We start from the raw sequence: 14,045 nt of genomic DNA, 5'->3' as shown, positions 1-14,045 counted from the left end.
TGAATTATCTTCTGAACTTCATGTTTACATTGATCTGTACAGGGATCTAAATTAAAGAATAATGATGTATTCCATGCAATTTTTTCCAACTTCTTAATTCCTCCTGCTAATATTGGAAAATTCGTCTCATTAAAATGACAATCAGCAAATTGTACAGTAAATACATCACTCCTTAGAGTTCAAGATATTTAATAATTGATGGGGAATCATATCCAACATATATTCCTAACATCCTTTGAGAATCCATCTTAGTACATTGTGGTAGAGCAATTAAACATATACTACACATCCAAAATTCTCAGATAGGAAATATCTGGCTCATGGTCATAAGTTAATTGCAATGACAAGTATTTATGATAAGCTACTAGCCTAATGCATACAAGTGGCGCTATATGCAAAATAGCATGTCCCCATACAAATGTAGGAAGTTTAGCTCTCATAAGCAATGGTTTAGCAATTAACTGCAAACGTTTTATAAATGATTATGCTAAACCATTTTGTGTATGAACATGAGCTATAGAATGTTCAACGCTTATCCCAATTGACATACAATAATTATCAAAAGCTTGGGAGCTTAGGATGTAAATTCATTAGCATTATCAAGACGAATGGTCTTAATTGTATAATCAGGAAATTGTGCTCTTAACTTAATTATTTGAGCAAGTAATCTTGCAAATGCAAGATTTCGACTTGATAATAAGCACATGTGTGACCATCTGCTGGATGCGTCTATTAATACCATAAAATATCTAAATGGTTCACTTGATGGGTTAATAGGTCCACATATATCACCATGAATTCATTCTACAAATTCAGATGATTCAATTCCCACTTTGGCTGATAATGGTCTAATTATTAATTTGCCTTGAGAGCAAACATCACATGATAATTCATTAAATTGAAGAATCTTCTAGCTCTTCAATGATTGTTCATTTGAATTCTCACTAATTCTTCTTATCGTTATAGATCTTGGATGATTTAGTCTATTATGTCAAATTGAAAATATGTCTGGATTCATGAATTTCAAGTTCATTGTTGCATATGTTTCAATTACTCGTATATGAGTATAAGATAATCCATAAGATAAAACAGGAAACTCTTCCAATATACTTTATTCATAAGAGAGAGTAGATATGATATAAAGATACTCCATATTATTCTTTCTATCAATCTCAATATGATGAGCATTCCAACGTATATCTTTAAAACTAAGTAGATTTCTCTTTGATTGACTAGAGAACAATGCATTGTCAATTTTAAATTTTGTTCCTTTAGGCAAAATAATATTTGTTTTTCCAAACCCTTCAATTAGGTTTGCAGAAGCTAATATTGTATTGATTTTTGCTTCCAGCATTGTCAGTTTGGAAAAATATTTTCTACTTGTAAGTATTATATGTGTAATTGCATTGACTGCCAGACATAGATCTTCTTTGCTCATTTTTAATCACCCAACATATGAAAGTGATCCAGGTTTCGTCATTAAAAAAAATTATTACAATAAGAAAAACTTGAAATGTACAAAAGTTAACATTTACTAAGAGAAAAACAACATAAAAATAGATAAAAATAATGACATTAAGTTTAGATATTTTCAAAGTCAAAAGAAACACTTGATGTTTCATCAACTGTGTCGATCTTCTCTTCAGGAGATTCAAAGAAGTCTGCCACATCCAAATTTGTCATATTGGATGGGTCAAATATATCATTATCCTGGTATACAAAATTTGCTTCCACATTTTTTCCCTTTTTCCTTCTGGAAGGCTTGATAGAGGTCAACTTAAGTGTTTTGACGTACGACAGGTACATGACCAATGTTAAATCATTCCGCATTGGAAGAATTTGTTTTCAACACTTTTTAAACTCTTATCTTGTGGAGATTTTCTTTTGTGATCATCATTTTGTGTGGTTTTGAAATTTGAATGATTAGAATGACCACCACAAAAATAATAATTATTTCTTCATCTACCATGGTCACGACCTCAACCACAACCTCGACCACGACCTCGACCACAATTATTAATATTCACAACATTCACTTCAGGAAATGGTGTTGTTCCATTTGGTCGAGATTCGTAGTTCTTCATCAATAACTCCTTACGAAGACATGAAATTAGTTCACAATATTGTTTAAAACCTTTCTCTCGATAAACCTTTCTCTCGATACTGTTGTTGTAATAATATATTTGAGACATGAAATATAGAAAATGTCTTATCTAACATATCAACATCAATAATTTTCTCTCCTCATAACAACAATTACGAATTGATTTTAAATAATGTGGAATTGTTATCACTTACTGATTTAAAATCTTGTAGTCTCAAATGCGTCCACTCATAACGAGCTTTGGGAAGAATAACCATTTTTTTTATGATCATACCTCTCTTTCAAATTTTTCTTCAAGATACGGGGATCTTTTATTATAAGATACTCCATTTTCAATTTCTCGAGGAGATGATGATGAAGGAAAATCGTAGATTTTGCTTTATCCTGACTGGATGTCGTATTTCCTTCTTTAATTATTTCCCTTAAGTTCATAACATCCAAGTGGATTTCCTCATCGAGCACCATGAAAATAATTATTATCATTAATGTCAAGAGCTGCGAATTCTAATTTCGTAAGGTTGTCATGACAACACTATCACAAAATATTATATTTTTATTAGAAATTTAATAGATATTAAATATGCAAAATAAAATTAAATTCATTGATTATAGCGAAGAGGGGAAAACGACATACCTTTAGGACCTATCTTTAGAGGAAAAAATGACAGGAGCTTGTGCTGATAACCTGTTGTAAAATTGAGGAGCACAACAGAACACATATATGGAGAAAATACAATGCAATAATAAAATATATTTAAAATAAAATAAAATAACTAAATAATTAAATTAAATAAAGAAAGTTATAGAAAATGGAAAAATATGGAAATTTCCTCCAAGTCTTCTGGATTTCTTACCAATCTGTGTGTGTCTTACAAAACCCACCAAATGTGGATTACATAAACACCAATAATATGTAATCTTGAGACACGTAAACAATACTTGAAAAAATAGGAGTATGATACATGGTCAATGGATACTAAGCATGAGCATCTAACGGGCATCTATTATATATCAAATATTTATAATAAGTACTATAATTTTATTAGAAAAATTAGAATCTCTCTTCCAATAACTTCCACCATATACATCCATTCCAAGGACTAAGAGGTAGCAGAAACCACACTAACATCATTATTCCAAAAGACATATTGAAATTAACTATATCCCCATAAGTATTAAAAAGACATAGAGAATTTAAAAGATATCAGTATCACGAACAATTTTCATGGAAGGAAGCAAAATTGCAGCTAAAGGATTAACCTCGGGCACACTGCCACCTTCATCAATGATGAGTCTTAAGCCATCGATGTGAAGTTTTCCATGGTGTCCACTTACAACAATGGTTGCCTTTTCATCATTTTTCTCACACAGTTCCTGTAATATCATAATTATAATTTCGAAAAATATCAATTTATATATCTAAACTTTAGAAGGTATATTAATTATAACTTTAAACCAAATAATTATATCCATTTTCATTCTAACCTTTCGTAAGTATATTAATGTATATCCTCCATTACGTTCTGTTTGGATTAAATATCGTGTGAGACTTCTGAAAAACTTTTATAAGCATATTAATTTGGACTTTCAATTTGGGAATTTCTTTTAAAAATTGTCAATGCATCAATTCTAATAATACATTTGGTTAATCCAACCAACTTTTGAAGAAATTACACACATACAAGAGTATTTGATGCATTGACAAATTTCATGGGTATGTAATCTTTACTAAATGATCGAAATTGATCCGTTCACTTATAAAAATTTAGACGTTTAATTGGAATAATTATAAGTTTTATACAATATATTCAAACGAAAATTGAAAGGAAGGTTTAAATCGATAAGTTTTAAGTTTAAATTAATAGAATCATTAGATTAACTCATCATTTTTTTCATTAAATTGAAGGGTTATTATTTTAAAGGGTAAAACATATATTTCCAAATATAGCAAAATGTCACTATCTATCATCTTTTATCAATGTTTATCCGTATTTATCATGACAGTGACATTTTGTTATATTTAAAAATATTTACGGCATAAATTCAAAGTAAAATAATAATAATAATAACCACAATAACAATATTCACCTTTGGGATATTCCAAACATTCTTCCTCCCACTTAGACCCATTATTTTGGGAAATTTGGTTTCTTTGGCTTTCAAAAACTTGAGTTGCTCTTCAACATCTTTCCCTTCCTCTAAACCTGCATGGACTGCTATCAATCTGCAGTTCTTTATGCCATCTTTTGTCTCCAAACACACATCATCCTAAGGAAATCCAAACCCTTATTTGGTTGGTTATTTCTTCCTAATTATGAGACATATATATGAAAACTTTTCATAGATAGAAAAAATATCAAATTATTTACAAAAATAACAAAAAAAAAATTTATAGACACTGATAAATTTCTATCATGGTCTATCAGTGATAGACTTCTATCAGTTTCTATCACTGATAGACACGGATAGACTTCTATCAGTCTCTATCAAAGAAGATTAAAATTTTACAATTTTGTGTAAATGGTTTCCTTATTTTTCTATTTTGGAAAACCTCCTATATATATTATGCTATTTGATTTGAGCTCAGAGACTAAATTAGTATTACTTCTTCATGAACCCAAACCAGATTGGAAAGGAACTTCTTATGTTCATCAGGTACTGCCTTCATCAAATCTGAGAAAACAGTAATGTAGTATACTTTAAATTATTTAGTTCTATTTGAAACAAAATTAATATAAAAATGTTTTATAGAATTTCTGTTTTTCGAGATACATTTGAGAGAATATTAACTACAGAAAGAAATAGTATTATCCGACAGGTGATAGAGAAATAGTATTGGGCATGCACACAAGCAAAACATATATATCAATGTAGATATACATATATATGTGTATGTATACATATATATATATATGTCTATATTTATGTATATACATGTATATGTGTGTATATATATGTACATGTTTTTTTTTTTCAATAAATAAACAATGACAGACATTTAATGTCGGGACAAACCCTTTTAATATCAGTTATTGACCGACTTCAAAGGTGGACCACATTAAAGACAACTGACATTGAAGAAGGTGTTATTAAAGATGTTCAATGTCGGTTGAAAACCGACATTAAAGGTGACTGACACTGAAATATAATGTCGGTTGAACATTAAAGACAATCGACATTGAAGATTTTTAATAACTCCATATTTATTGGTTGGCAACTGATATTATAATCCTATAATATCGATTTTCAATTTACATTATAACCTAATTTTATATTAGTGAAAAATTGGTTAGAAAAATACTTGGAAAGAAAGTAAAATAATAAAGAATGGGATATGTTAGAAATAAAAATATAAAGATAAAAGCAGTGGGGAGAGAAAAAACTTCATTTAGTGGGGTATTTTAGAAAAAAAGAATATTAAAGTTACATGTATATGATAGAGAAATTAAAAAAAGTATGAAAGGAATATTTAACTTTTACAAAGAGAAATGTGAGAGATAGGTTTAGAAGGGGAGAGTCGAGATGAAAAATTTTGGAAAGCGAAGGATAAATTAGATTTTGTCTTTGTTTGTTTGTTTTTTTTTTTTTTAATTTAGGAGAAAGGTTTTAGAGAGAGATGTCAAAAATGAAAAAAATATTGATCATGTTTCAGAACTCGAGATTTTGAAAAACAAAAACTTATTTTCAATTAAAATTAAGTTCATAAATTTAGTACATCATTAAAATTTTATTTTGTTAATCAAAATAATTTAAAATAAAATAAAATTATGTAATAAAAAAATAGGGAGATTTTAAAAATAGAAAAAAATAAGAAAAACTATTTACACAAAATAGCAAAATTTAATTATCTTCCCCCTTCTCCATCTTCCCCTTTCTTCGTCGTCGTCTTCTTCTTCCAATCTCGGTCTCTCTCTCTTACCCATGCACTCTAACATCCAACAACCACCACACTCATTGCTCAACCGTCGATCTATCGTTGTTGGGGTCTACATCGCAGATCTGGTTGTACGTCGTCTTCGGTGAGCCAATTTTTCTTTCTCTACCTGATTTACTCTCTCTCTTCCTCTAACTCTTAAATCCATGCAACCTAATCCTCATCGACGTTGTCTTGTCGTCACCAGCGTTAGAGTTCGTCGGATTTTTTGCTATTAGGGATAAGATTTTGGGCATTTTGGGTTAATTTTTTTTGTTCTTGATCACCCATTAAGTTTTGGTGTTCAAATTTATTTACCCATGAAGTTGGATGATTGATTTGAATTTTGTTGTTTTTAAATAGTTGTGATAAACATTGTTATCAATGTCTATCAGATAGACGCTGATAGAAGTCTATCAGCATCTATTAGTGACAAAAACTGATACATGTCTATCACTAATAGAAATCTATCAGTGTCTATCACTAGATTTCTATCAGTAATCTAGTGATAGAAATCTATCCGTGTCTATCACTAGATTTCTATCAGTAATGAAAACTGATACAAGTCTATCAATGATAGAAACTTATACAAGTTTATCACTGAAAGATATTGATAGGCTAATAAAAGTCTATCGATGATAAAAATTAATAAAATTTTATCATTGATAGAGGCTGATAGAAGTCTATCAGTGTCTATCAGTGATCAAAACTGGTAAAAGTCTATCATTGATACTATAGTGATAGAAATTGATATAAGTTTATCACTGATAGACACCGATAGAAGTCTATTAGCGTTGAGAAAATTATAAATTTATTCTCTTAGCTTTTTTAAGATTGAAAAGAATTAGAAATTTTTTCCTTTTTTTTTTTTTTTTACAATATGTGGGGTTGAAAAATCAAACTTATGACTCAAAAGCTAAACTTTCTATAATTGTGAAAATTCTATAATGATTAAAATTTGATTCTCAAACTTCCAATAGTTATAGAAATTAGAATAATAAATGATAAAATTGAACTCTCAAACTTATACAAATATTACAATTTATACAATTATGTACGTTTGAAGGTTCTATTAGACCTAATTTTAACACTTATATAAGTTTGAAGATTCAATTTTTAAAATTGAAAATTTAAGGATATAATTGCAACTACCATTAAATTTCAAAGATGGTTTTTGTAATTTGCAAAAAAAAAAAAAAAAAAAAAATCAAAATGCTAATCCATATCGTGCCTACTAGAAAAGAAAAAATGCCATTACATCATTACATCTGTTTAGTGCGTGTATATATATAAGGAAAAATGAGAACCTAAAATTAAACTCTTAGATCTACATCATCATGTAAATTATTTAGAAATAAACAAGAACAATAAATTAACTAAAGGTATATGTTTATGAAATACCATATGAATCAAGTGTTCACTCTTAAAGAATCAAATTGAACTACATACTAAAAATAATTGGAAAAAAAAAAAAAAAAAAGATGGGATATACAATACCAGGAGATCCATGAGGAACACCATAGGACTCAAATGTTGGTGCAGCATCATAAACTGAGCCCATAAATTCAATTCCATATGCATCAAATCTCTCCCTTGTAGTCCCACCCCACATTCTTGCTTGCAAATGCATATTCTCATACCCCTCCCCCTTGTACCATCCTTCTTCCTCCTCCCTCTCCTCGAACCCCTCCCATGTCGACTCGAACCCCGACTCGTTCGACGGAGCTCCCACGAGCCCTAGGAACCCTGCTAACCCAAACTCGTGATTCCCTGACAGAAATACTTGCTTCTGCTTTGGATACCTTCCATAGCAAGACAAAGTTTTACCTTCTAACTTTTTTCCTTTTAGTATGTAACTTTTCAATTCTAAAAGGTGAAGAGTAGAAAAAAATACTGGATGTCAACTTTGGAAAGTTTTAAAAATATTATTGAACTTTTAAAAATGGTTCAAAACTACCAAAACTATTAGCAAAATAAAGGAAAGTGACATGGGTCATTAAAAATGCATAGATGTAACTAATTTGGTTACGTTTTTAATCTGTCGCAAAAATACTTTAGATTAGAATTTGTTAGATTGAACCTTGAATCGAGGAAAGTCATATCAATTACGACACATTTATATATGGCTTGTAAGTGATATTCTAAGCAACATCTATATAGCAACTAATATGTTTTTGAATTTTTAAAGGTTCAAAGCATTTTTGTTTGTTTTGCTATTTTTTAACTTTAAAGATATTTTTGAAACTTAAAAGTCTAAAGTTGAAGGGCATAACCAAATATATATATAAAATCTTTTGAGTACCTGGAAGGCAGTGAGACCAAGAATTCAATCACTTCTCGAGAATTCGGCCCTCTGTCGCAGTAATCTCCCAAGAAGATGACGGTAGCGGAAGCGAAGTCGGAGGCCCCGATCGTCAACTCGAGGTTTCGCCATAGCTTCTGAAGCTTGGTGAAGTATCCATGGATGTCGCCAATACAACACACGACTTTAGGTTTCGTCTCCTTTGACATTAGATCTGTAAATATATGGTTTTTTTAATTTCTTCCGAGCTTGAAGAAGGAGACCAACTATATAGATCATATGAGATGAAATAGAGGCTAATTTTGATTTTCATTTTTGATCAGTTGACTTGAAAAACAAAGAAGAAAAAAATGTATCTTGTTTCTTTCAATTAGGCTATCCCCAATTACCTTTTATTTTTTTCACGGGTTGCTCTGTCTTTTTGTCATTGGCCGCTGCCCCACCCTGATTCCTTGTCTTATCTTATGCTTTAATAACCCGTGAGTTGTACTTTATTTTACTTTCCTTTTTTTTTTTTATTAGAAAAATATGAGGTATCATGTTAAAATTGAAGGGAAAATACATGTTTGGTTTGAGTTTAGTTTTTATTTGGCAATTAGATTTCAAAATGTCATACTCCTTAAATTTTGATTTTGACAATTTAGTCCTTAAATTTCAATTGTTATAATTTTACTTTTGGTATTTAGTTTTGTTTGAATTTGATACTTAATTTTCAAGATTTGAGGTAATTTGATACTCATTTTTAATTATTGACGTTAATGTCTATTAGTTAATATAGAACAATTATGAAGTGAAATTTTAGATTTTATTTTAATTTAGTGAAAAATAGTACAACTTAATTAATTTTAATTCTTTTAATTAATTAACAAACAATAGCAAAGATTCAAAATGAGTATTTAGTGAAAAATATTCGAGGTTAAAAGTGTAAATCTTAAAACATCGAGACCAAATTAAAACAAAGCTCAAATTGAAGAGTAAAATTATAATATATTGAAACTTAGAAACTAAACTGAATCTAAACTTAAAACTGAAGACTAAAAGTGTAACATTTTTTAAATCTAGAGACTAAGGCCACTTATACGGAAGGTGTATCACAATAAATGAAAGGTAATTTGAAAAGTGAGACCCATATTTTTACGTTTGTTATTGTTTACTGGCGTTCTACATTTGTCTGTCATGAGGTGATCAATTGAATTGTACCCGAAAATTATGTCGTATCGTCACCATTACCGTCACCGTTATGATTATGGTTATGGTTATGGTTACCGATACCATTATTGTTATTGTTTCGGAGAAAAAATGTAATGACCTGACCCCCTAGGACTTAAATTTAATCAAACGGTCACCAAATAACTTACCCAAACAAAACTTGATCAACAGACACTCACAGGATTTCGACTCCAAAATCTCCTCTTAGCATATTTTAAACTCAATGGATGACGACTTAGAACCTTCAAAATACTTAAAATTAAACCATTCTTTTAGTCCAATAATCAATAAGTGGCCAACAACCAACAACAACGATCACAACGCTTACCAAACTACTTGTCGAACAAACTCGAATCCCTAGACAGCACGTTGCGCACTCTAAAATACTCCAATCTTGGATCTAAATTCCAAATATAATTGGCATCAACCAAAAAGAAAACCAAAATTTAATGGGCAACCGAGAACCTTCTAAACTCAACCGCTCTTACCTAGAACTTACCAATCTTTACCAATTTTCTGCAAAATAAAAAATGGTCTCTAGCTTGATGGTCAATGTCTCAAAACTTCCAAATCTTGAATCTAAGTTTCACAGGTTACTAATTTAACCCAAAATCAAATGGGTGAATTTCACCTCCCAAATTATAAGGAAAAATAAGTCTTACCCAAGGTTTTTCTCAAGATTTCGGTAAAGATCGGGCAGTGGCGGCTGATGGCACGTCAGCTCATGGCTACCATAGATAGGCAGCAGGTGTTGCTGTCAGACGACATAAATTGTTTAGGTTAGCTGCTGATAGTGAGGGTCTTGCATGAGAGGGTTTGTGAGAGTGAGAGAGAAGAGGAATTTCTAGTTTTACAGATTTTATTCAGCAGCAATTACAAACAAACCAGAGCTTCAAACAACTATCAACCATTCAAAATGAAATTCTATATGTCTCAAATAGACTGAACAAATTTGAGCACGATCCAACGGTTCAAACTCCGACAATCGACAATTTTGTGAAAGCTATCGCTGAAAAACCGAATTGCTTTCTCCCAATTTTTTTTTGCCTCTTTTCACTCTCATTTAATTTTGATAAAAAATCTCAATTATTTTATTTTTTTTCCAATTTTGAAAAGATAAATAAAATATTTTATCCATCAATTTGATATAAATTAAATCCTTCCAAATATTTAAATCAATTCAAAGCCACATGAAATTAATTATCTCTTTTATTTTATTTTTTTTTTTTAAGTTGACCATAAAATCCAAAATCAAAGGGAAGCAAAATTCAATATTTTCAAGATAATCAGTTCGAACATCTAATCAATTAAATTCAATTTAATCAATAAAAGTTTTTCAATTATTTCAATTCAATCCCAATTTTCCAAATGAAAGGGAAATTTAAAGTCAATAATTTTAGATAATTAACTTAAATTTTTCTGAAATTGGGGATGTTACATTCTTCCCTCCTTAAGAGAATTTCGTCCTCGAAATTTCAAGTCCTTAAAGGCTCGTGATACTTAGTTCTTGTCTCATCCTCATGTTTCCAAATTGCTTCTTCAAATCGATAATTCTACCAAAGAACTTCTAACTAGCACTGTCTCCAAGTTTTAGAAAGTCTTCACCTCCTACCATGAATTATATAACTTATCTGAAACAATATCATGTTACTCGTTAATCTTAAAACAAACATATATCACCATTTAGACTCTCCTATGCACGAGTCTGAAAATCTCACTTAAATGAAGCTCTTGAAGTCCCCATATACTGTAGAGCATTTATCATTCCAAAATACATCACCATAACCTCATAATAGCTGTAACCATTCCCTGATGCCAATTTCTAAGATAAAGATCTTCATGATTGTGTACATCTATATTGAGAATGTTCACACTCCATAGAGTGGATCACCTCACTGTCCATGCAACATAAAACATATCTCTCATGGTATCTCACCTCCAGGATTCAGAATTCGGATCCGGCACCTAATTGCCCTGACAATCCCCTACAATCGAGATGCACTATCATATTCAATCCGTAATAGTTGATACAAAGTCGCGTGAATCATCTTTCTTTCCTAATAAACAAAGCTGATGTGCTCGAAGGAAAAACATTAAGGCACATATGAAGCACTTTGCTAAATGGTTCTTGTATGAGTGACTTAGGCTATTCCAACCCTACTAAAGTCCTTCTATAAGGAACCTTAAGAATAGGAGTTGCTCTCAACTCAAGTTCATCTCTAGTGCTAGGGGTCATTATGGGAGATCAAATTTATTCAACCTTAATACTCATATAGCTTTTTTTTTTTTTTATTTTACTTGGAGCTAGATTACTTTCACCTTCAAATCAAATCAATGGCTTCATTAATTCCTTATTCTAGATATTCGTGTCCACAATCAAATCCTCTAAACCTTGCTAATACCTTTTAACGTCTTTTCCCTCTTAAACGAGGCCTTAACCTTTCCATTTCCATGGTTCTAACAACTATTGCTACTAAACATCCTTTCATAAAACGTTATTTCCTCGACTCCACTATAATTTGAAGAAGATTGCTAAGCACTCTTTCAACGCATGATAGTCTAACTTAATCAAATTCTCATGCTAAAACTGTGTTCCATGACCAATAGCTTAGGCATGATATCTATTCAATCAAATACTAAGATCCATAGTTCCAAATAGTAACGAGATTGTTCATACCAACTCTAAAGGTTCGTAAACACATATTTCCTACCTTGGACACCAAACCAAACCTTTGTTCTTAATCTCAAAACATCAATTCCCCTTACCTTCTTAAAACAACAAAATATTTCTCAAATCCTTTCATCTTCCCTTATCTTTTCCAAGACCAATAAATCCAAGATGCTCTATTTCATTTTCTTAGTGAAATATATCTTTACCAAAATATGTGACTATTCGAATCCCTTTTCACATTCTACAATCCAACAACCTAAGCAGGCTATATTTTTTTTTTCCAAGTAATGCCTACTGCAATCCAAAGTTCTAAATGATAATAAGAGATTCCTATTTTACACCGAACCATGCCTTGTATCCACCCATATCATGTCTTAAAATTCAAACATTTCTTAACTATTTGAGAATCTTGAACACATTAATTTCCATTTATCTCCCCAAATGAATAAAACCTTTCCTTAAATACTATCATTTTCTTCACATTTATCCTTGCTTAAGCCAACAACTTGAAAGTGTACTTTTTACTTCAAGAGCGAAACATAATCCCTAAACCAAGACATATGACCCTTTATAACCTTTTCCATAAATCTAAAATTCCGTTCCAAACTTGGAACTATAGTAGGATATCCTCACAAGACAACAAGACAACATTGCTTTTTAAACTTCAAAACGTTTATCCTTCCTCTTGGTATGGTTAATTAAACTTGAACCTTTTCATTCCAACAAACACATAGTTCAAACCCAAGCACCTGAATTTCCAATCCAATAACTCGTTTTCTCCCATCTAAAGGCAACTATAATTTCAACCATCTTGACATTCTTTGTCCAATTCATCTTATCTCGGTCTTGTAAGGAGTTCCTCATACTATCACTTTATGCTCCATCTAGTAATTCTTCTTCCTTTTAGGTATGTTACATAAAGAACCAAAACACCATACATTACTTGGTCCATCAACTTCGATACCATGAAAGTGATCATGACTTATTAATACTTTCAAAAAATTTCTTGGAACATTTTGACTTTAATATCTAGTAATCCTTAATAGAATTTATAGTCTCTTCTTCACCTATTTTTTTTTTATCTTATAAAGAAACTTTAATCTCATAACTAAGAACGTGTGCCTTGTGATAAAATTCCTTGTAGCATCACTAGTTTTATTCTCGTGATGCAAAACTTAATATTATTCCCCAGTGAATTTCCAACTCACCTACCTTATTCTATAGCTTAACCAAATACATCCATTTCTTTCTTTCATGTCATAAGTGCATAACACTTCATAGTTCTATCAAGTTTCAATATCTCTTAACCGAAATATATGTTCGTTTCTAACAGTTCTTCCATGAATTAAACTAACACCAAATGGCCTTATTATGATCCTTCTTTCTTTCCATAACACGAAACCAAAATAGCCATCTCATACTAACTTCTTTCAGGTTGTTAAACTAGCAATAACAATCATTCAGTACATAAAGCTTAGACATGAAGGTTTTTTAACACATTTTTTATAAAACATTTAATGAATGAACATACCTGGCGAGGACGAAAGATCCATGAATAGCCATAAGGGACACAAAACCAAGACTTACATCGTAAGTCAGTCTACAGAACCTAAAACTTAGGCTCTGATACCAACTGTAACGACTCGACCCCCTATGACTTAAATTAGGCTGTTACTAAATAAGTGCATGCATGGAACTTAAAATGACATTCTGTTATGGCGAAATAAATGCTAATTAAATAAAGTAAGTTCAAAAGACTTTCATTAAATTCAAACATTAAAAACAACAGTAGGGTACCCATAAATCATAAATGATAATAAATAAGTCTAAAAACGATTCTTAATAG

At 30.7% G+C, this 14,045-nt stretch overlaps 1 protein-coding gene across 2 annotated transcripts; it reads right to left on the bottom strand.

The window, feature by feature from the left end:
* Window positions 1-3,104: 3,104 nt before the first annotated feature.
* LOC120092041 (tyrosine-protein phosphatase RLPH2-like) lies at window positions 3,105-8,686 on the bottom strand. 2 transcript variants are annotated; one of them, XM_039050230.1, is made up of 5 exons: window positions 8,320-8,684; window positions 7,515-7,819; window positions 4,710-4,777; window positions 4,193-4,372; window positions 3,105-3,478 (listed from the first exon to the last, which is right to left on the bottom strand). In XM_039050230.1, exons 1-5 carry the CDS (start codon window positions 8,526-8,528, stop codon window positions 3,299-3,301), a joined length of 942 nt encoding a protein of 313 aa, XP_038906158.1. In that variant the 5' UTR covers window positions 8,529-8,684; the 3' UTR covers window positions 3,105-3,298. The 2 variants fall into 2 exon arrangements, with proteins under 2 accessions (XP_038906158.1, XP_038906159.1); XM_039050231.1 differs by lacking the exon at window positions 4,710-4,777 and having other exon boundaries at window positions 4,193-4,308; window positions 8,320-8,686.
* Window positions 8,687-14,045: the final 5,359 nt, after the last annotated feature.

This window comes from Benincasa hispida, chromosome 11 (assembly GCF_009727055.1).
Source record: "Benincasa hispida cultivar B227 chromosome 11, ASM972705v1, whole genome shotgun sequence".
NCBI classification, from domain to species: domain Eukaryota; kingdom Viridiplantae; phylum Streptophyta; class Magnoliopsida; order Cucurbitales; family Cucurbitaceae; genus Benincasa; species Benincasa hispida.
This window is presented reverse-complemented; position numbering and strand designations above follow the sequence as displayed.

Coding starts and splice junctions, on each gene's coding strand:
- LOC120092041 (XM_039050230.1), bottom strand. CDS start 8,528: ATGTCAAAGGAGACGAAACCTAAAGTCGTGTGTTGTATTGGCGACATC. Junction 4,778..7,514: donor TGTTCCTCATGGATCTCCTG/GTATTGTATATC, acceptor CTGTTTTCTCAG/ATTTGATGAAGGCAGTACCT. Junction 3,479..4,192: donor ATGTTTGGAATATCCCAAAG/GTGAATATTGTT, acceptor ATGATATTACAG/GAACTGTGTGAGAAAAATGA.